This window comes from Sus scrofa, chromosome 3 (genome assembly GCF_054392235.1).
Source record: "Sus scrofa isolate SSC_HxYL_T2T_F1_AM1 chromosome 3, Sscrofa_HxYL_maternal_Yorkshire_Landrace_v2.0, whole genome shotgun sequence".
Lineage (NCBI taxonomy): Eukaryota > Metazoa > Chordata > Mammalia > Artiodactyla > Suidae > Sus > Sus scrofa.
Window position 1 is genome coordinate 66,599,976 of NC_139385.1, and position 23,751 is coordinate 66,623,726.

The following is a 23,751-nucleotide window of genomic DNA, read 5'->3' on the forward strand; positions in this document are numbered from 1 at the left end:
AATATAAGCCCTATTTCAAGATGACTGCACCACATGATATGACATGAAAATATCTGTGATTTCCCCCAGTGACACAATCACAGGTATTGCTAATAGCACTCCAGCAAACCACTGTTCCGGCTTCTTGTCTTCATTCATAATGAAAGGAGGTGGCGATTTCAGTGAGATGTTAATGAAAATGAAGATGTTAACTTTCCTCCACCCAAGTTCATGGACCCCAGGATTAAGGCTCTTGTTCCAGAGCCTTTGCCTGGCAGAGCCTCCTGGCTCTGATAGTTTCACTTATGTTATAAGGACATAATGCATGTGAAAGTGCTTTGGGTTTTTCTAGGAAAGGTGGTCTGTGTACTGCAGGAGTTGTGGTGACCACTGTCTAGCTTTACTGGTGTAATAAGACAGTTCTGTACATATGGTGATCATCTGTCCCAAGGAGGTGATCCCAAGAAAGTTTCAAAGTTATCTTGGCCAACTTGAATAGACAGATTTATAGGATGAAGAAGCAATAATCATATGCCTATGATAATGTTCATTGTAATAATTTATTTCTCTAGAAACATTTAAAATCAGGTGGTATGTAAAATAATAGAAACTAAGAAATAAGATCTTTTTTTTGAAGGGGGGGTGGAGCGCTGCACCTGCAGCATATGGAAGTTCCTGGTCTAGAGGTCACATCGGAGCTGTGGCTGCAGGCCTACACCGCTGCCACAGCAACACCAGACCTGAGCTACATCTGCAACCTACACTGCAGCTTGAGGCAATGCTGGATCCTTAACCCACTGAGCAAGACCAGGGATCAAACCCACATCCTCATGGACACTGTGTCAGGTTCTTAACCCACTAAACCACAACAGGAACTCCAGAAATAGGACTTTTTCATTCACGTGTCAAGAAACAATTGTATTCAGACCAGACTCAACATCTGTGTCTTCATTCTCACCGGATGAGCCACTTTTGACTCACCCAAGGTAGTTTTCCAGAACACATCCTCTCATTTCTGAGTTGTTAGATGCACAGTACTTTTTGAACTAGAGAACTGTCAACAGAAATTCTCTTTCCCTATTTGCATAACATTAGGAACTTTGGCTTCTCATTTGTTCTGTGTTTATAATTTCTACACTGTGACCACCAGTTAAGGAAATTGCTTTTGGAAGTGACTTTCCTGGCTTGTTTGCAGTGATAGCCAACACATGCAATTAAGAAGTCATAACTGGAGTTCCCATTGTGGCCCAGTGGGTTAAGGACCCGACGTTGTCTCTGTGAGGATGCAGGTTCGATCCCTGCCCTCTCTCAGTGGGTTAAGAATCTGGCATTGCTGCAGGCTGTGACATAGGTTGCAGACGCGGCTTTCCTGAATTAGCCATGATTGAGTTTATTTCAGGCTAATGTGTCTTCCTCCAAATTTTTTTTTCAAAGTGAAGTAGCGGAGAGAACCATGTCAACATAATAACACATTTCGAAGACTTGAATGGAAGTGACTTCTTTCTCTGATGGTTAATTGGTTGTAGGGAGTGGGGGAGTGGTGTGGGTTTACATTCAGGCCTAGACAGTCATTTTGAAGGTGGAACAAGGGGCTAGGAATCAGAAAATGTTATGTCCAATGACACCACATTCTGTTCTTTGTTCTTTGTTCTGATCCATGCCTGGTAACCTCGAAATTGAAAGTTGGCAATTATTCTGTGATTTGGAAGTTATTCTGTGACTCTCTTATTGTCCATGTAATCATTAGTACAAGCTCAGGTGTCCTCAAAAGTCCTTTTGGAAGTGGTGCTCTCCTGTATCATCTAAGTGTTTCCCATTACCTGCTGTTTGCATGTGTCAGGAAAACAGTTAAGTTGTTTGTTGTGTATTTTGAGATCCTTGAATGCAGAACTTGGAACATGAAAGTATTGCTCTTCCTCGTCATTGAGCTCCGGAATTAGTACTCATTCTGATAGGGCAAGTAAAGAAACCATGAACAAAATTTTCTTGTGACGGTCCTCAGGCCGTTAAATTGTTTCCTGACATAATAATGCCCAATAAACGTCTTCCCACCAGCAGGTTTTAAATGGGAGGTTTGGGTCATATATAAAACACTTGCCTCTCCCCGTGCTGACTGTGTGACGTTCTGCTTCTGTGGTTTCCTTTTTCAGCTTGGCAATACCAATAAATAAAAATGAAAAAATGCTCCGGTCACCCATCTCACCCCTCTCCGATGCTGCGAAACACAAATACCCAGGCGAGGACTTCACTTCCTCCAGCAGATCCAACAGCAGTGGTTTGTTCCCTTCCAACTCCTCCAACAAAAAGCATAAGGCCGAGAGCCAGCTGCAGACCCACGCCGGAGACCTCCCGGTACGCTGCCTCGCTCCTACCCCAGTTAAAACAAGGGTGAAACTGAGCACAGCCCTCTCCTCTGTCTCTGGCCCAGCACAGTCTAAACACAGGCTGAGGACCACCAAGGAGCCCTAAATGCTCCACTGGGAAGAGCCCACAGGGGCACTGCCCTGTGCCTCTCACGCATACAGCTGCAGAAGGAGGCAGGGAGGGGCTGTCGTAAGCCTCATCTGCCTAGGAACCCTCTTTGGAGGACTTCATTTCCCCTTCTGAAAAGAAATAGCCCCAAAATAATACTCCAGGAAAAGGATGTTGGGAGTTTTGGGTTTGTTTGTTGCTTTTTAGAGCGCATCTGCAGCCTATGGAGGTTCCTAGGCTAGGCATAGGTGGCCAGCCTACACCACAGCCACAGCAATGGGGGATCCAAGCCGTGTCTGTGACCTATGCCACAGCTCACAGCAACAGGGGATCATTAACCCACTGAGCAAGGCTAGGGATCGAACCCACATCCTCATGAATGCTAGTCGGGTTTGTAACCAGCTGGACCACAGTGGCAATTCCCCCACCAGCCTTTATATTTGAAAAGATTCCTTGCCCCAGGGCAGACTTAAATCTGGAATTGAAACCACAGGCCAAAGTTGCTGGGCTTGCCCTCTGCCCTAGTGACCAGGGTAGCAGCCAGTGTGGGAGTTTCCAGTTACTTTGTCCAGCGTGGTTCCAACACCCTGCCTTGGGTCCACTTCTGGCCTCACAGCTTAGTCACCCTGTGACTTTGGGCCAGTTGCTTAATCTGTTAAGCCTATATTATGTGCAAAATGATGGTGACGAGATGTAAATGAGACAGTAGGTCTAAAGAAACCAACCCCTGTGGACACCTGTGCAACTAACACTACATCTTTTTCCTCTTTACTACCACCCTCGGTCTAAAGCTGGTAGTCCTGTACCATACATCCCCCGGGTACCTTATTTAATTCCAGCCTCTCTCCATGGTGCCCTCTTTGATAGGTCACTGTGCCTATCAAAACTAGCAAGGCTTTTGAGTTCTCATGTGGTTCAGTGGGTTAAAGATCTGGCATTGTCACTGCTGTGGCTCTGGTTACGGCAGTGGTGTGGGTTCAGTCCCTGGTCTGGGAACGTTCATGTCTCACCGGTGTGGCCAAAAAAGGAAAAAAAGAAAAAAGCAGTAAGGCTTTGTGAGGCAGGGAGAGATGCAACATGGGAATAGGACTCTGCAAAGAAAATGAGGGAAAGCGTTACTTCCATGAATTAAAGAGGCAAAAAAGTTGGTAGAAGGTCCAGCAATAGCCTAAATCTTATTGTACACCAGGAAATTAACCCCCTTTTGCACCCTCCTTTGGGAGCAATGATCTTTAATTCTAGGACACAAGAATCTGAGAAGACCATATGAGAACAACCTGAAATAAAAAGCTAACAATTCAGATGTTAAAACAAGCACAACTTTTCTTTGCCTCTAGAATCCTTATATGGCAAAGCAACTATGATGTGCTCTGGTCTACCAAACCAATTAGACTTTATTCAGGCATTCTTTCACTGAACATGTGTTTATCAAGGAAGTACCTACTGTGCCAGGCACTGTGCTAAGCAGCAGAGATGCATTGATGTAACAAATTCAGTCGCTGCCTGCAGGAGGCCTACAGTCTAGCTGGGGAGAGTAACTTACACCAGGGCTCATGTACATTCATAATTTACTACCCTGGGTGCCAAAAAGGAAACATCCAGAATGCTAGAGGTTCTCATAATTAAGAGACTTGATCTACCTATAAAATTGGTCCACATTTAAAGAAACATTGGTATACACTCTATATATAGGCATGTAGAAGTTCCCAGCCAGGAACAGCTCTAACCAGAGCCACAGCAGAGACAATGCTAGATCCTTAACCCACTGTGCCACAAGGGAACTCCTAAAATTAAAATGGGAACGCCCATTTTAATTACTTCAGAGGAATCAGTCAGGCTCTCTCTGTCCACATGTTCAGCACCAGTAGGTTCTCTCTCAGCCTCTGTATCTCCAGGAAATAGGATTTAAAAAATGTTCCCCAAATCAATAGTGTTCTTTTTTGGAGTTCCCTTGTGGCACAGCAGGTTAAGGAGCTGACTTCATCACTGCAGTGCCTCAGGTCGCTGCTGTGGCACAGGTTTGATTCCTGGCCCAGGAACCTCCACATGCCCTAAGCACAGACAAAAAACAAACAAAAACAAGTGTTCCTTTTGAAAAACACATTTACAGTAATTTCTAGGAATTCCCATTGGCTCTTCTTATTCATCCCAGACAGCTGATGAGAGCCAGTCAGCTGGTAACCTGAATGATCTCTCTCTGGAGAAGGATGAGTAGAGCTCAGGGGTCCTGGACCAGCATCAGCGGGAACTAGTTGGGAATGCATGCTCTCAGCCCACTCCCCAGACTACTGACTCTAGGATGCTGGCAGCGGGGCTCCACTGGCTGTGTGTGATGGTGATTCTGATGTAGAGTCACGTGGGGGAGCTACCACCCTAGCCCCTGGGAGGAGTGGAAGCTCTGGGCCCCAGGCCTCCACCCACATTAGCCATCTGAGCTTGGGCCAGCTGCTTCACCTTCCCAAGCCTCAAGTTCTGGGTCTGCAAGAGCAGGCACGCTAGGACCCTTTTGATGTTATCGTGGGAATGACACTTGACAACGCAAGTCAGACCCCTCAGCTTGAGATCTGAAAAGCATGTATTTTTTTTTTTCCTTTATTGAAACCTAAAGTACCATCAGCTCTAACCTAGAGCCCAGAGGTTTACCTGGTTGCTCCTCCAGCAAGGTGGCCAGTAACTCAAAGACAGCTGTGTGTGTTTCTTGTTTAGAAAGCAGCTCACGGCAACTCCGAAAGCGTTCTCCATAAGTCACGCCCGCAGACAGAGCCGTGGTCTCCGGGCTCCAATGGCCACAGGGACTGCAAAAGGCAGAAGCTCATCTTCGATGATATGTAAGTGTGGACTCTGTTGAGATGGGGAGGGCCAGGTTAATTGGATTCTACAGGAAGGTAGTCGATGTACGTCTTAATTCGGTGTGGCTATTTCTGACACATGACCTGATCAGTCAACCATCACCCTCTCGAAGGGAATTGAAGCTTCACCCCTGAGTCCTGGGGGACTTTTGAACAGCCAGTGTTAACAGAGTTGCATCCAGCACGTTGGAAAACTAAGACAAAATGGCATTCATGAGTCTTAGACGTCTAAGCACCTGTATTGCGGGTGGTATGCTTCCAAAAGGAGCAGGATTTTTGTTTCTGTAAATTATAGCAGGCAAAGAAAAATAGTGATTCACTCCTGAAAGCTTTTTTCCCCCTCTCAATTGCTGCAGTCTTTATCACAGTATAAACAACCCTCATACAGGAAAAAATATATCCTTTTGTCCATCTCTCCATCCTAGCACTGAAAGCCAAGTGTTAGTTTCTTTCTAAGCCTCAGTTTAAGAGGAGGAGAAACAAGGCAAGAAGAATTCCTGGAATGCTCTGGAGATGCTGAATGTGACAAATGATAAAATGATACTGAAAATTATTTAGGCTCTTAGGGGAGAAAAAATATGTGTCAAGGATAATCCTGGAAGGCAGAAGATAAGGTTTCAAGAGTTTGCTTGAATCCCATTTTCAACTTCAGTTGTTCACCGAGTGTGAAGGTCTGCATCAGACACTGCCTTAAATCCCAGGGTGCAGCCTGGGCAACCGTGAGAGCCCCTGCCCTCTGCTCCTAGTCCAGCTGAGGGGACCAACGATAAGCCTTGAGTCCCGCCCAAAGTCAGAAAATAAAATGGTGCTAAATGTCTCTGGGTCCCAGCCTCCTGATCAGAAGAAGTGCTAGTCAGGACCTGCGTCTCCTGGGGCTCTCCTGAGATCCAGCAAGGTCTTCTCTCCCCAAGGGGATCATCTGGAGCATGGACAGCTCGGGAGGTGGTAAGGACTCTTCCACCCTCCTCTTCCTCTCATCCTCTCCTCTAAATCCCAGCACCCTTCGCAGGATAGACAAGATCTGCTGATTCACCTCTGAGAAACGAGAGTGCTGCGTTGCCATCCTCAAGCCCTGCTTGAATTCCATCAAGCTAATTAGGGCATAGACTTTGGGGGCTGAAAGGCACAGTCACATGTTTGGCTTATTTATTGACCACGTGCCAAGTTGGTTGGATGTATACAAGCATAAAGGTGGCCCAGGAAGACGTGTGTTTTTCTCCTCTTCCTGTGGCTGCCGCTGCACTCTTCCCCTCCCCTCGCCAGACCCCTGCCCCTCATCCCCCACTGCCCTGAGCGGCAAGGGAGGCAATAATTAATGCCCCAGGTGAGGGGCATAATGGGTGTACAGTCAGTCAACTCCATATACAATTAAAGTTCAATAGTGTAAATTGTTCAAGTGAGCTCTAACCATTTCTTTTCTTTCTTTCTTTCTTTTTTCTTCTTTGTCTTTTTAGGGCCACACCCACACAGCATGTGGAGGTTCCCAGGCTAGGGGTCGAATTGGAGCTGTAGCTGCCGGCCTACCCCACAGCCACAGCTATGCAGGATTTAAGCCGTGTCTGCAGCCTACACCACAGCCACAGCAACACCGGATCCCCAACCCACTGAGCAAGGCCAGGGATCAAACCCGCATCCTCATGGATACTAGTCGGGTTTGCTAACCGCTGAGCCACGACAGGAACTCCTAATCATTTCTTAATACAGGAGATTAGAATTATGCCTCATGAGAATGCCAGAATTTGCCGTCGGAAGATATAGGAATCTTTTGATTTTTATCTTAATTCAAGATGCTCTCCTTAATCTAAAGAAGCAAATTGAAGATAAAGTAGTTATATGGGGGGGTCAGCAAATTCTTTGAGGAATTAAGAATAACTGTACCTCAATGGATATATAAAAAAGAGAATTACTTGCAAAAAAAATGTAATAATAGTAAAATTCACCCAAAACATTTTTTGAAAGCATTTATACTTTGTCTTACAAATCAGTTCTTTCTAAGAAGAGAAATGCAAGGAATTCCTGTTGTGGCTCAGTGGGTTAAGCACCTGACATGGTGTCTGTGAGGATGCCAGCTGGATCCTTGGCCTCACTCAGTGGATTAAAGATCGGGCATTGCTGCAAGCTGCAGCGTAGGTCTCAGATGAAGCTTGGATCTGGCATGACTGTGGTTCCCTAGCCTGACAGCTTCCAAATGCTATAGGTGCAGCCCTTTAAAAAAAAAAAAAAAAAAAGAATTAGTTGCAAAAAATAATAGTAGTAGTAATAATAATGACGTCTTCTGAAACATTTTTAAAGAGCAACTATACTTGTCTTACAAATCAGGTCTTTCTGAGAAAAGAAATTGCTCTAGAAATAGTTCAAAGCCCCCATCACTTTTACCACTTCCCAAACCTCCCTTGTTCATCTCAAGAAGCTTGTGGATATTATGAAAGATCTGGACTTAGGGAACCACAAAAAAAATAAAGAGGAAGAAGTCGTCAATCTAAAAACATGATCAAGCACATGTGTATTCAACACTGAGGGACTCAATCTCAAGTATATTAAGGGCATGATATTTAAACACACACAGGCATGGGACATGAAAATCTAAGGAATTTTCCAGTGTATGGACCTGAAAGCCAAGTCTGAAACAGCAACAGCAACTTGGACCTGCACTTCCTTGGACCATTTACAAGGGGAAATGTTTCTTAATCTGCAGGGACTGTGGCTGATGTAATTGTGTCACTATCTGTATCAACCAAAAGCCTGTTATCATTTGTTCTTCCCATTAGCACTACGTATAATTTTTCTGGCTGACAGCTACAGTGACACTACTTCTTCTTTTAGGGATATAGATAAAATAGAATAAAAAAGCACTCTGACACATCCATCATGTGGAAAGATAGACGTCATGTTCCAGTTGCCACGTGTCCCCATTGATTTGAAATCCATAACCGTAAAAGAAACAGGAAAAGTGAAAAGCCACTCAGGAGTTCCCGTCGTGGTGCAGTGGTTAACGAATCCGACTAGGAACCATGAGGTTGAGGGTTCAATCCCTGGCCTTGCTCAGTGGGTCGAGGATCCGGCATTGCCGTGAGCTGCAGTGTAGGTTGCAGACGCGGCTCGGATCCGGAGTTGCTGTGGCTCTGGCGTAGGCCAGTGGCTACAGCTCCGACTAGACCCCTAGCCTGGGAATCTCCATATGCTGCGAGAGCGGCCCTAGAAAAGGCAAAAAGACAAAAAAAACAAACAACAACAACAACAAAAAAAAAAGCCACTCAACCACTGAACTGAGAAAGTGGTGGGAAGATTCTTCAAGCTCAAAAAGCAAAAACAGGCATTGTCTCTTCCTTGGAACAATAAAAATAAGTGTCCCTTAAGAGATTCCTGGGCTAGGAAGTCACCTAAAGTTGTGTAAAGAATCTCCCAGGTGCAGTTGGTGGGCGCTGAGCATTTACTAAGCACCAGATACAGTGGGAGGAGCTAATTAATTAATTGTGACTAATGAATTCTCAGTTTTTAATTCCGGGAAGGCAGAGGCACAGGGGTGGCCTCTCTGGAAACGTTCCCTGGGACCACAAACTCCAGCCTCCTCCGGCTCCATCTCCACTGTGTACCAGCTTCCCCATGGGCAGCCTGGAGAACCACGACCTGGCTTCAGCCACTGCCCTTGACTTCTCCTCACTGGCCGTGTCAAGAGGCAGTGAAATGACTAAAGAGAAGCCACCAGAGGAAAAGAAAAAACTAGAGAATTTGCACTGGAATCCTTTATAGAGTTGATGGAAATCCAGTTCTTGGGCTCCGAAAAGTAACAGATGCCACACTGTCATTTAATTTTTCAAACCGCATCATGTAGCTTTTTTTAAAAAAATCAATTCATTCTTGTGTATTATAAATACTCATTAATGGTTGAATAAACATTCAATTCAGACAACAGCTGAATCCATTGGGCAGTCAGATAACAAGTTTTGGAGAACCCAGCTGAGTTTGAATAACATTCCCAGGGGGTGATGTCTGCTTTTTTTTTTTTCCCTTTCTTTCTTTTTTCCAGGAATGTAAGGCATCTACTTCATGCAAGTAAATTTAAACGCATGGGCTTCTAGCCTCTCTTTCTATGTCACTTACCAATTCAACAGACACCCATTTGTGCCTTCAGGATGCAGATGGAACGGATTAGAATAACACTGACTTTATAAAGATGTGATCCAGGTCAGCCTGTTCTGCAGGCTCAGAGGGGAGGCAGCGAGACTGCGCCTCCTCCCTGACATTTAGCCATGCACCACATTCACTGCGTGACAGCCCTGGTTTTAAGGTGACACTGATGTGATTACCAAACTTTCGTTTAAAAAAAAAAATCTGTAGGAATTCATGTCCAGGAGTGACAGCACTTGATTCACTCAAAGCCTAGAAACTGATCTTATGAGTGCGAAGCAATGAGCTGTAAATTACGTGGAGTCATAATTAGTGATGGGGGAGTTCTTGGCCCGGGGGGAAAATCCAGGGAATACCTGTGTTGTGAAGGCCCCAGTACAGAAGGCTGAGCAGAGCTGAGTGGTGAAAAGCTTGGCCTCCCTTTCCACCTGCCATATTGCTGTACTGGGGAGCCAGAGAACCCCGGGTGCCAGCACTGCCTGCTGCTTACAGAAGGATGTGCTGTCTCTTGCCCATATTTCACCAGGAAGAGTCAGTCACGATCATCACATTCAGCCAAACCACCGAACGTCCCATCTGTCCCTGTGGCACCAGTAACAGAAGCCCAACTACTTATACCTCCCATCGTGGGGAAAAGGCTCTCTAGCCACACAGTTCTGAAGCCACAGCCGGTGAGATGTGGCTAGCGGGGCAGGAAGAGGGAGTTGGCATTTGTAGTGTAATTATGCTTGGCAGTCTCATAGCTAAAAGGGTTTTAATTTTATCGAGGATGAAAGATTCCTGGATGTAAAAGGTCAGATGACTTCCCCAGAGGACACCAATTGAAATCCTGAAGCAGGTGATACTACATCAAGGCACGGCACTCCCTCGGCGAGCTTGCCAAGGCCACTGTTCCTCTACCCTTCCCAGCCTCTTCAGAGCTGGACCCCACTTTCCTGGTACCCCATTCATGTGTCTTTCTTCTGTTCTTCCTATGGAATTTTTTCCATTATGAAATTCCTCTCAGCCAGGTTTTTATTTTATTCTAACCAAAACAGAGAGAAAGACAGAAAAATAAAAGGACTTGGCTGGGGATTGTGGGGGAGGGCAGAAGTGAAGCACAAGGCTTTTCAGATCTCCCTGATTGAAATTTCAGCTCCCTGATCATGTTAAGGACTTTGTAAAATTATTTTATCATAAAAGTCACACCCAGAGGGAGTTCCCATTGTGGCTTAGTGGGTTATGAACCCGACTTATATCCATGAGGACGCAGGTTCAATCCCTGGCCTCACTCAGTGGGTTAAGGATCTGGTGTTACTGTGAGCTGCAGCTTAAGTCACAGATGCAGCCCCAATCCCATGTTGTGGCTGTGGTGTAGGCCAGTAGCTGCAGCTCCGATTCAACCCCTAGCCTGGGAACTTCCATGTGCCACAGATGTGGCCCTAAAAAGCAAAAAAATAAATCATGCCTGGGAAAGAACAGCCATCAAATTTATGAGTTCCCATTTCAATAGAGAGTTGCTTATGATCAGATGACAAACACCTGCCACGTGCAGCCTGCGTGTCCAGGAAAGCACATGCTGTTTTCTGTGTGTGGCCAAGAGGGAAACAGTTTCCCATTGGAGCCTGTGGCCTGTAAGCCACAGGATGCATGACCGCTCGTGGTTCTGAGAAGCCAGGGTCCAGGCACTGGGGATCCCAGCCAACATCAAGAGCATGGAAACAAAAGCTGCCTTTGAATGCTTGCTGCCTAAAAACAGCCTTTCTCTCGGGAAGCCATCATAAAGCCAACGGCACCATTCAAGGTCCCTGGCTAGAAAGTGCCCTCATCAACAGCCTGCACTTACTCAGTGTGTTAAAAACAACGCCTTCACTTCTCAAGCCTTCTTCTTGGTGAAGAAGACACCTCTAAGCTTGGGACACAGTGACACCTCTGGGACTTCTCAGATGACAAGCTGACAGGATATCAGATGATGAATTCATCTGGTGCGCCGTTGCCGGTTGTCTGACTTGGATTTCAACTTCCTTAAGAAAAGTATCCTGATGTCGACTGTGCCAAGGAACCTGCTTGTTCAGATGCGTGGAGTTCTCATCACTGCCAGTTTTCACAAAACAGGCTGGCTCTGCCGGGGGCGGGGGGTGCATTTCACAGAGGTAGGAATTACAGAGAGCAGCCTGCAAGCCTCTCTTCAGGAGAGCGTTCAACTCCATCTTGGCCACGAAGGAGAACAAAAAGCGAGCTTGCACTAATACTCCCACACCAAAGAAATATTAGGGTCACTCAGACCCTGTGGCTGCTTCAAACTGAGGCCACGTGTATTGGGGGGGGATTCTCTCAAGATCAAGCGCTCGGGTTGTTGTTGTTGCCGAGAGCTCTTATGACAAAGATACACAGGGCTGAGCTTTGGCTCTATCTTTTTTAATTTTTTTTTTATTGAAGTGCACTTGATTTACAATGTTCCTTCAGTTTCTGCTGTGCAGCAAAGTGACCCAGTCACACATGTATAGACATTCTTTTTTTTTTTAATGCTGTTTTTCCATCATGTTCTGACCCAAAAGATTGGACATAGTTCCCTGTGCTATACAGCAGGACCCCACTGCTTATCCACTTCAAAGGTAACAAACTGTGCATCTAGCCACCCCAGACTCCTGAGCTCAACCTGGGCTTGTCCATCACTCAAACCCTGTTTCTGAAGAACCCCAGAGATACCGTGAGGTACTCGTACTCAAACTTTTTATTAGGTTTGTTCATACAGCATCATAAATCACCATCACCATGAGAAACCACATGAAGAATGTTATTATCAAAATGAAAAACAAAACTCTGGCTTTTCCACATGGGGGAAAAAAAAAAGGCAATCTGACAAAAAATTTGTTTGAACAATGAGATCATTCGATTTTATTGTAGTGCCTTTGCTGTGTTATATTCTGTAACTGTCATTGGGGCGACAGCAATTTTACTTTCCTGCTGACTTGAAGATCACTGTTGGAGTGATGCCTTCGTGACAGCACACGTCCACCACACTGCTGGACCATCTGGGTGACCTCTCATTTTCCCATGGCCTTGATAATGATCCGACGTAGAAATGTGTCTCTAGAAATCACCTGAAAGGAGAGAACCGACCGATCATCAGGCAGACTTTAGTGACTCGGTGTAATGAGGCCCCCATTAGATACCAAGATGAGAATTCTAATGTGTTCCTTAACGGCGCTTGATAGTATGATGCTTCAGCATCTCAGGTGACTGTTACAGCAGCTGTGACATTGTCAGAAAATAGATGAGTTACTTATTAGTGTATCCACATACACCATCATGAGAGTTTGTGACTCAGCTTCCCCATCAGGTTTAAGGAGTACATTTATATGCCGCAAGTAAAAATAGCACTGATTAAGGTTCCCATAGCAGGAATTTGGTGCCACTGCCACCCCAGGGGTAATGTAGAAGATGCCTTGGCTTATTACCAAGAAAATTCTTGCATGAAAACGAAATGCATTTGAAAAAAAGGATGATCCATTAGTGACGAAAAACAGGCCAAGAGAAAAATGACCCAACTCCTCTGCTGGAGTGTGGGACAGATAATGATGTGGAGAATTTCAGGTTGCCATGGAGATGTTCTCTGGCTCGTTGGCTTTGAGGCTGCATCCCATCAGAAGCCCACACTCTCTTCTAAGCTCCAAATGCGAAGGCAGAGGGAATTCATTTATCTTGAACCATGCACCTGGAACTATAGAGTGGGGAAGATGAAAGAGGTCTGCAACAGGGCCTCCAGTGACAAGGTCCCAGCTGCAGAGTTACACACATGCATTGACTCTAGCCCAGGACAGTTCAGAAGGTAATTAAATGCCCCAAAGTGAAGTGTAAACAAGTAGTGGTATCTGAGATCAGTAAAGACATAGATGTGCATTAACCAAAATCACCAAGAAGACCTTGTGCCCTAAGAATTTGAGGGATGGGTAACATCTGGCTCACGTAAGCACTTAATGAATGAGCAGAGAGGGTGTGTTCCATGGAGGAGCAGATGGAGGAACAGAGCTTCTAAGACACAGTGGCATGTTAACCAGACAGTGAGGGCACCGTCTTGGCTGTGGTCAAGGAGCTTGGTGAGTGAGTGACATGATTAAGAGGGTTAGGTGAGATTATTAGGACCTCAACCAAGATTTGATCTCATAGGCCCTGGAGATTGATTTTAGGTCTGTGAGTAGATGGCGATGGAAGGAAAACCATGTTTTTCAAACATGGGTCAAAGGTTAAAACTCAGGATGGAGTGGGTGGGAGTGAAACTAGAGGCCAAGAGAAGTGCTGAAAGCCTAAGCTTGGGTGGTGGATGTGGTCCTTGAGAAAAGAAAGGTATGTTTACAAGGAAGCAGTTGATAACAGAGGGGGAGACATGGATGGAGGTACCGGAACTTCTCTCCTGAACAAACAGGCTCCAGAACCCCACCTGAAGCTCAAGTGTCAGATCTGGTTTGGGCCGCGGGTAGGTCTGGTTTTCTACTTTGGGGCATTGAGCCAAAAGACACACACACACACAAAAAAAAGAATTGCAGAGGATTTTTAGGGCATGGAACTATTCTGTTTGATTCAGTAACCATGGATCCATGTCATTATACACTTTTCAAAACCCATAGAATGTGCAACACCCAGAGTGAACCCTAGTGTGAACTGTGGATAATAATGATGTGTCAGTTTAGGTTTATCGATTGTAGCTAACATGCTATCCTGGTGGGGGTTGTTGGTAGTTGGGGGAGGCCATGCATGTGTGAGGCAGGGAGTTTATGGGAACTCTCTGTACTTTCCCCTTCATTTTGCTCTGAACCTAAAAGTGCTTAGAAAAATTAAGTCCATTGAAAAGCAAAAACAAGAACAAAAATAATAGGAAATGCCAGAATTGGCATCAGAGACCCAACAGACAGGTGTTGCCAGTATGTGTTCAAAATGTTACCAGATGAAGTCTACAAATCCTGTAGAGGCTCCCTGCCTCCGGATGGGGTGGGTGTTGGGATGGGGTTCCAAGCAGACAGATAGCGAAACTGGAAACTAAAGGTGAGATCCCCATAGCACAGGCTGTGTTCAGTGGCCAAAGACTGTAGAATTGAGAGCTAAGTTCACAGATCAACTTCTCACCCACCTGCAAGAGAGATTTTATTTTAAAGAGTAAAGACAGGAGTTCTCTTGTGGTGCAGCCAGTTAAGGATCTTGCATTGTCCCTGCAACAGCTCGGGCCACTGTTGTGGCGTGGGTTCAGTCCTTGGCCTGGGAACTTCCATACACTGTGGGTGCAGCCAAAAATAAAAGTAGAGTGAAGACCAAAGGAGGAGGGAGGGTAAGACTCATGATAGGGAGGCATGTACATTAGTCTGTGGGGGAGGGGCAGGGCCTTTTCAGAGGAGTGGGGTGCCACCCCCTTTTTACCTGGTGGGTGTGTCATTTAATATGCAGCAAAAGGAACCTCTAATCAGACTCAGGGTTTGTTGGGGGTCAGAAGTGTCACCATCTTGGTCCCAGCTGGTTCCATCTGTTTTTTTGATTCTTTGTGTGTAGCTTCCTTTCTGTTCTTTGCACCCTTTAACTTAAATATTTATGTTCTCTCATGCTAATGGTGGGGGGTTGATGGGTTTTGAGCAAAGACCTGGAGGAGCTCTGACCACAAAAGATCCATCTCTGGCAAAGAAGGGAAAAAACCACCAAGTAAAGGCAACTGAAAAGTCATTTAGGTGAAAGAAGTGTGAACATGGGGGAAATAAAAAGGAAGAAGAACGTCTGGGCAGGGCCTTCCTTTGAAGGAAACCTCAGGCCTCACCCACCAAGAGGAATGGAAGACGTTGGGCCTGGGGCAGGAAGAATGTTGAACAGACCAGGATCCAGACGCAGGGAGCTCCATTATGCCCTTTAGGGATCTCCTGCAACAACATCCCTCATTTCTTTGTTGGAAAAGTTAAATATTTGCCAGTCCTGCAGTACTGGCAATATTTTATGGGGAAGAAGAGATGGAAAACCAAGGTCTTTTTCTTATTCCTGTGATTTGCAACCCCAAATTAAGTATTTGCTTTAATCCTGCTTTATTGATTGATCAACTGACTGATTGAAACCATTCAAATGAGGGTGATAGCTTTGGATGGTAATGTCATTGACATGGTATATGTGATTTTTCCAAGCAGTTTGACCTCTTAGCATAAAAAGGATGCTCTGACTACCTCATGTTACAGTGAGGGAAAAGACCATTCGAAGCTGAAAGAAGGCAGTTCAAAATAAGTGTGTTGAGTAGATGAAACAGTTCATGGTTCATATCACTACCTACATCTTTTCTCCCATTGAGGGGGTCCTGGCTTATGTTGGATATTCATGAATAGGTCAAGCTTTCTTGATTACGTAAAGACCCCACAGTACAAAAAAAGTTTTTGCTGGTGGTACCTAATGTGTATAGGTTTTTATAAACCTACCAGACAAAGCATTTAAAGGTACTATCTGATGAGTAGCTTAGTGTGACCCAGGGTTACTTCACACACTTAGCTGAGTCTCTGGATGAATTATGGCCATCTCCCAGCAGAGCCAGTGCTGGCCAGGGTTGTTGCTTTAATAATGCCCATGTCTGGTATTCATGTTTACCAGCCAGCTAGTCCAAGCTCTGGAGAATTCATGCTGTGTTTGCATTGTGACAAGGTAGACATCATTTTACAATTAACTTCATTACACCTGGAATGTAATCACATAGCATCACTTCTTCTCATTCTTCACTGCAAAGCTTTGAAATAATTATAGAGAGAGATACAACTTTAGGTACCCCTTATGCATATAAATGACACTGATTTTCATAAGGCTGCATAAATATACTCACCCGTATATATCCATACAATTATTATGAGGTACCTTTGCCGTCTTTACATTAAAAGGGGATTGTTTCATGTAAATATGCTGTGAAATAAGATCTTTCACTTTTTTAATTTTATCTTTTTATTATTTTTGTGGTGCATTTGCTTTCTTAACCATGCAATAAAAATCCAATTCACAAATTAGGTCTTGGGGGTCCATGTTAAAATCATGGTAAATGTATATATTTATCTGGGTACATTGAGTGTGTTTTGAATTGTTAACTTAAGAAAAATTGTGGTCTTTTACATATTGGCAGTTATTTGGAAATGCAACAAACAAACAAACACCTTGATGCCATGATGTATTAAACTTGTACTTCAAGTTTGAGCAAAAGGAAAGAATAGCCTCAAAAGATTTTTTTCCTTGCACAATAATGACGTTTCAAATCCTTCTCTCCTCGCAGGCCACGCAGTGCAGATTATTTTATGCAAGAAGCTAAGCGAATGAAGCATAAAGCAGACGCAATGGTAAGACCTTTTCTGTCCAGCTCGCTTCCTCCAAATGACGTTTGTACCGCAGCTTCATCAGTGGGGCAGCATAGCTGGGGTAATTATAAAATCTATTACAAGGATGGCTGCGTCTGTTAAATGCAGAAATGTTTATATAATCAAGTACTCATCACCCAGTAAATTATGACCTCAACCAATAATATCTGAGTGGGAAGAAGCCTGGATAAATGAAGATTTCAATTTAGTCCTCAAGTTTGGATAGGAACCAGAGGCAATGGACTCAGTAGGTGGTAGTATTTTTTTTCCTTAAAAAAAAAAACCCTAGGTTTGCTTTTTTCTCTCTTGTTAGCCTGACTAATCCTTGGTTTGGTCCCAGGATCAAATCTCCTTTTCAAAAAGACTTGTGTTTGGAGTTCCCTGGTGGTGCAGCAGGTTAAGGGTCTGGTGTTATCACTGCTGTGGCTTGGGTCACTGCTGTGGCTCAACTTCGATCCCTGATCCAAGAACTTCTGCAGCCAAAAAAGGAGAAAAGACTTGTGTTTGTCATTTGTATATGCCAAAATGACTACTTCCTCTGAAACTGGACCACCAAGAAACTATTACACTGCACATAAGACCCTAAAGTCACTATGGTTTGATGTTTTTCAAAGAGTAATTTCCTTTCCTTGGGTTATCTCTGTGGGAAAGCCTAAAGCATTCGGACAAGAGAGAGAAAACTTCTGTTTTGTTTTGTTTTATGGTTTCCTGTTTTTTATTTTTTTATTTTACTTTTAAAAATTTTTTTATCATTTATTTATACATATTTTTTCTACTGTACAGCATGGTGACCCAGTTACACACACACACACACACACACACATATATATTCTTTTTCTCACATTAAGTGTTCCATCATAAGTGACTAGACAGAGTTCCCAGTGCTACACAGCGGGATCCCATTGCTAATCCATCCCAAAGGTTACAGTCTGCATCTGTTTATCCCAAGCTCCTAGTCCCTCTCACTCCCTCCCCTTCCTCCTTGGCAACTGCAAGTCTATTCTCCAAGTCCATGATTTTCCTTTCTTTGGAAAGTTTCCTTTGTGCCATATATTAGATTCCAGATATAAGTGACATCATATGGTATTTGTCTTTATCTTTCTGACTTACTTCATTCAGGATCAGAGTCTCTAGTTCCATCCATGTTGCTGCAAATGGCACTATTTCATTCTTGTTTATGGCCAAGTAGTATTCCATTGTGTATATATACCACATCTTCCGAATCCAATCATCTATCAGTGGACATTTGGCTTGATTCCATGTCTTAGCTATTGTGAATAGTGCTGCAGTGAACATGCGGGTGCATGTGTCTTTTTTAAGTAGAGTTTTGTCCGGATATATGCCCAAGAGTGGGATGGCTGGGTCATATGGTAGTTCTATGTATAATTTCCTAAGATACCTCCATACTGATCTCCATAGTGGTTATACCAGCTTACATTCCCACCAACAATGCAGGAGGGTTCCCTTTTCTCCACACCGCCTCCAGCATTTGTTATTTGTGGACTTATTAATGACGGCCATTCTGACTGGTGTGAGGTGGTATCTCATGGTAGTTTTGATTTGCATTTCTCTAATAATCAGTGATGTTGAGCATTGTTTCAAGTGCTTGTTGGCCATCTCCATCTTCCTTGGATAAATGTCTCTTTGGGTCCTTTGCCCATTTTTCCATTGGATTGTTGCTTTTTTGCTATTGAGTAGTATAAGTTGCTTGTATATTTTAGAGATTAAAAGAGATCATATGGTTGCTCCATCTCAAGATCTCATCCAAAGGGACTCCTTCCTGTCTAGTGATTCCAGTTCTGCCCCCTGTCAGTGTTCATAGTGGAAATCAGGGCACTGGAGATGAGTAAGGCATTTCAAATGACCTTGAGAGTGTTCTTTCAGGATTGAAGATGCACCCATAACTGTGCCCCTACCCCAGTGGCACTGATGTTGTCCATCAAGTGCTGATTTGTAGGAGGATCACTACCTAGGTACACTGGTGTAAGGAGTACCAGGCAAGAGAGAAGGGAACTAGAGATGGAATTCTTATCCTTACCACCCCACGGTCTGATGGAGAGTTCTGGTGATATTGCATTTTAAAGCAGAATGAAATTTCCTGCCTGAATCATCCGAGGTTCACCAGGAGTCTGCACTGTGTCATCGTCCCTAGCTTGACCTTTCCTAGTGACACTCTGCTCCAACCCGGTGGGCCTCCTGCCACTGCTAAGCGCACCTGACGTGTGCCAGCCAGCGGGGCTTTGCACCTGCAGAGCCTAATGCTTTCATGTTCACAGCTTCTCACACGTACACACCCTCACACTGGTGCACACTCGCACCTTCAGTGCCCTCCCCAAATTAGCCTGATCACTGTTCTTTCCCAGTATCATTTTCAGGCCTCTTCCCTGAGGTCTCCTGAGCCTCCCTGTGGCCCCATCCCTCACTCCCTTGCTGCTTTCTTTTTTGCATTGCATTCTCCTTCTGCCATTTTTTTTTTCTTGCTTTTTGTTAGTTAATCACAGCCTACCTTGCACTTTGAACTACATTGTAAGTGCATATTTTTTCCTCTCTAAATATATGTTCCTGGAAGGAGCTTTTGTGTGTCAAGTGCAAATGGCCCAGAATCAGGTGCTTTAGAAGATACTTGTTGAGAGGAATGATTTCCTTAATCTGAAAGCACTACCGAGAAATATTGCTCTCTAGCCTCTTAGGGTTTTAACCTGTTTAAAATTTTTGATTTGCTAATGCAAGAGAGCTTTGGTCTACATTGCCTTTTCCTAAGGTATCATGATTAATGAGGGGACTTTTTTAGAGCAAGACTTACATTAGTAGTTAAGAGTATCTGTATAATTCTGTTTTGATGGATGAATGGATGTTTGAAAACTAGGGAGATGGTGCCGTCCCTGTTTAGACTGTGTCGTGATCCATCAAGAGTAACAAAGTGTGAGGCCCCGAGCCTGGTGTTCAGATTTAGGTGAACCTGAGAATGTAAAGCTGATTCTTCGTTATCCTTGCTGATGTGGGAAATGATGGCCGTGCATTTAGACAACCTCTTATGCCCCTCCAAAATCATTTTTTAATTCATTTTAAACATCATGGCCCTTAAGCTAAAACGTGCCTTCAGCTTCATCTGCTCTCCCTTCCTCTCCTCACCCTCACCCTTAAGTATGGTCCTAACTGTTAAGGAAACAACAGAAAAATACATAACCAAAGGAAGGCATGTCAACGATAATAACCAAGGCCTTCCGACCATCAAAGTGGGAGTATATACCAAGAAAGTGTGAAAACCCTTACAAGGGATCAGACCTGTCAGTTTGTTTCTTTTGTTTTGTTTTTTTGGTCTTTTTTTTTTTTTTTTTTTTTTGTCTTTTTAGGGCCGCACCTGCAGCACATGGAGATTCCCAGGCTAGGGGTCTCATCGAAGCTACAGCTGCTGGCCTATGCCACAGCCACAGCAACACTGGATCTGAGCCTTGTCTGCGACCTATACCACTGCTCATGGCAACGCCAGATCCTTAACCCACTGAGTGAGGCCAGGAATCAAACCCGCATCCTCATGGACACTAGTCAGATTCATTTCTGCTGCACCATGATGGGAGCGCCCAAACCTGTCAATTTGGACGTATACTTAGCACAGCTGGAAGGGACCTGGGGGAAATTGACCAACCAATAGGAGTTAGAAAGAGAGAAGCAAGACGTGGAAACAACCATGCACAAGTTTGCTTGGCAGTTGTGATATGGACTCTGTATAATTCTGTGTAAACCATTCCCTCACTTATCCTAAGCCAGTAGTAATCGGTGAAAATAAGTGGAGAAGGAGGTACCCTATTTCTGTCTCCTCTTGACTCCATCCACAGGAATTTGGAACTTCAAAGTCGAGTTTCTCAAATAGAGTCTAGAGATTATATGACAAAGCTGTTTACAAAACTATTCTTAAGGAGGACACTCTGTTAATTCTGTTGATTAGGTGGAAAAGTTTGGAAAGGCTCTGAACTATGCTGAAGCAGCCTTGTCATTTATTGAGTGTGGAAATGCCATGGAACAAGGCCCCATGGAATCTAAATCTCCTTACACGATGTATTCGGAAACAGTAGAGCTTATCAGGTAAGCGCTGAGGGAGTTGGGGGTGGGAGGGAGGAATGTATGTAAGAAAAGAATGTCAAGGAGTTCCCACTGTGGCACAGTGGGTTAAGAATCCAACTGCAGGAGTTCCCACCATGGATCAGTGGTTAACGAACTTGACTAGGATCCATGAGAATGCGGGTTCGATCCCTGGCTTTGCTCATTGGATTAAAGATCCAGCATGGCCGTGAGCTGTGGTGTAAGTCTCAGATGCTGCTCAGATCCCATGTTGCTATGGCTGTGGTGTAGGTCAGTGGCTACAGCTACGATTCAACCCCTAACCTGGGAAACTCCATATGCCTTGGGTGCAGCCCTAAAAAGACAAAAAAAAAAAAAATGTCTCCAACTGCAGCATCTCAGGTCACCATGGAGGTGCAGGTTCAATCCCCAGTCTGGTACAGTGGGTTAAAGGATCTGCCATTGCTACATAGGTTGCAGCTGCATCTCAGATTCAGTCTCTGGCTGGGAACTTCCATGTTATACTGTGGGCGCGACCATGAAAGGAAAAAAAAAAAAAAAGGCACATCCACCTGCACTGTCAGCTATCAAAGAACCAATGTTCATCCCGCAAAACAAGGATGTGTGATCTTGCAAGGCATTTTTGCATAGCCTGCCTCCTTTGCTCTCGGTGCTAGCGAGGCAAGGCAGCTCCTCCCACCCCAAAGACTGCAGAAAGGAAGCTGAGCCTAAGGATGATATGACATGCTTACTTCACCCAGCTGGGAAGTGGCAGATTTTGAACTCACTTCACTTCCTTGCTGCGTTTTTTGTTTTATTTGTTTTGCTTTTTTAGGGCACATAGAAGTTCCCAGACTAGGGATCGAATCAGAGCTGCAGTTGCTGGCCTACACCACAGCCACAGCAATGCAGGATCCAAGCCACATCTGCAACCTACACCACAGTTCACAGCAACACTGGATCCTTAACCCACTGAGCAAGGCCAGGGATCAAACCTACATCCTCATGGATACTAGTCAGGTTTATTACTGCCGAGCCACAACAGGGAATCCCTGTTGTGTTTTGTTTTGTTTTTTTAATCTGATTCAGGTTCATATAATCTAAATCCTAATTCCCATCAGGAAATGATTCAGGAGTATTTAATGAAAGGAAGGAAAATTCAGGGGGATTTGGGGAAAGGGAATCCATCCTCTGATGCACTCTCTGAAAAGGTACTGGTATTGTTCTGGTCTGAAACTTGGACCTGAGCTCCATCCCTGTCGAGACTTATAATGTGAGCAGAAGAAGGACTTCTGACCAGAGCACAGCAAGGGGTGTGGAAAACTCTTGTCTTCCGTGTTGGCAGTGTGGAAAGGCACATCTGTATTATTGAAATGTCTGTTTAACAAACCATTAAGGGAATTCATCCATTAACCCTACTGAAAACCTTAGTCACACATTTTATGTCTTTCGCTGGTTCAACTGCTTGAGATAATGCCTAATACCCGCTATGTGAAATAATTCTCAAAACTAACTTCAAGAGACGTTTTAAATTCTGGCAGCCTAAAAATAGATATGTTTTATCATATCTCACCAATTCAGATGGAAGATTTCTTTTTGCCATTTCTTGGGCCGCTCCCACAGCATGCGGAGGTTCCCAGGCTAGGGGTCAAATCGGAGCTGTAACCACCAGCCCACACCAGAGCCACAGCAACGCAGGATCCAAGCCGCGTCTGCAACCTACACCATAGCTCATGGCAACGCCGGATCCTTAACCCATTGAGCAAGGCCAGGGATTGAACCCTCAACCTCGTGGTTCCTAGTCAGATTCGTTAACCACTGAGCCACAACGGGACTCCCAGGTTTAACCTTCTTGGTATGCATTGGCCCAAGTTTGCAACTTGGTATTTTTTATTTGTTTTATTTTTGGCCACATCCATGGCCTGGGGAAATTCCCATGCCAGGAACTGAACATGCACCACAGCAGTGACAACTCAGGGTCCTTATACCACTGACATACCAGGGAACTCCATCACCTGGGTATTTTTACACCACTCTCCTTCAGTAAAAAATAAAAGACCACAGCCTTGGAAAATGTGGTCCCAGCATCGAGAACACATCATCTTCCAAAAGCACTTTTCAAGAATGTTGTGAAAGTCAACACTGACTAACCATTTTTCTTCCCCCCGCCCATTTAAAAACATTTTATGGAAGTATAGTTGATTTACAAGTTGTGATAATTTCTGCTATACAACAAAGTGATTCAGTTACACATATATACACATCCATTCTTTTTCAGATTCTTTTCCCATATAGATTATCACAGAATATTGATTGGGTAGAGTTCCCTGTGCTGTACAGCAGGTCCCCACTGGCCAGTCATTCAGTATACAGTGTGCATGTGCCCATCTCAAATCCCCACTTCACCCCTCCCCCCACCCCACCTGTCTCCTTTGGTACCCATACGTTTGTTTACAAAGTCTATGAGTCTGTTTCTGCTCTGCAATAAGATCATTTGTAAGTTTTTTTTATCTTTTTTTTTTTTTTTTGCCATTTCTTGGGCCACTCCTGCGGCATATGGAGGTTCCCAGGCTAGGGGTTGAATCGGAGCTATAGCCACCGGCCTACGCCAGAGCCACAGCAACGCAGGATCCGAGCCGCGTCTGCAACCCACACCACAGCTCACGGCAACGCCAGATCGTCAACCCACTGAGCAAGGGCAGGGACCGAACCCGCAACCTCATGGTTCCTAGTCGGATTCGTAAACCACTGCGCCACGACGGGAACTCCTGTATCTTTTTTTTAGATCACATATAAGTGATATCATATGATGTTTGTTTTTCACTAACTTCACTTAGTATCTCTAGGTCCCATCCATGTTGCTGAAAATGGCATTATTTTATTCCTTTTTATGGCTGAGTAATATTTCATTGTGTGTGTGTGTATATATA

The 23,751-nt window shown here is 44.5% G+C and overlaps 1 protein-coding gene across 18 annotated transcripts in view; it reads left to right on the top strand.

Moving 5' to 3' along the window:
* Positions 1–23,751, top strand: part of AFF3 (ALF transcription elongation factor 3) — a 594,300-nt gene that overhangs the window by 555,184 nt on the left and 15,365 nt on the right. For all 18 annotated transcript variants that reach the window (XM_085018570.1, XM_021088183.2, XM_021088187.2 and 15 more), the window contains 4 exons: positions 2,130–2,331; positions 5,158–5,279; positions 16,681–16,744; positions 20,709–20,845. In XM_085018570.1, the coding sequence (XP_084874696.1) occupies positions 2,130–2,331; positions 5,158–5,279; positions 16,681–16,744; positions 20,709–20,845 (525 nt within the window). The remainder of the gene's footprint in view (positions 1–2,129; positions 2,332–5,157; positions 5,280–16,680; positions 16,745–20,708; positions 20,846–23,751) is intronic.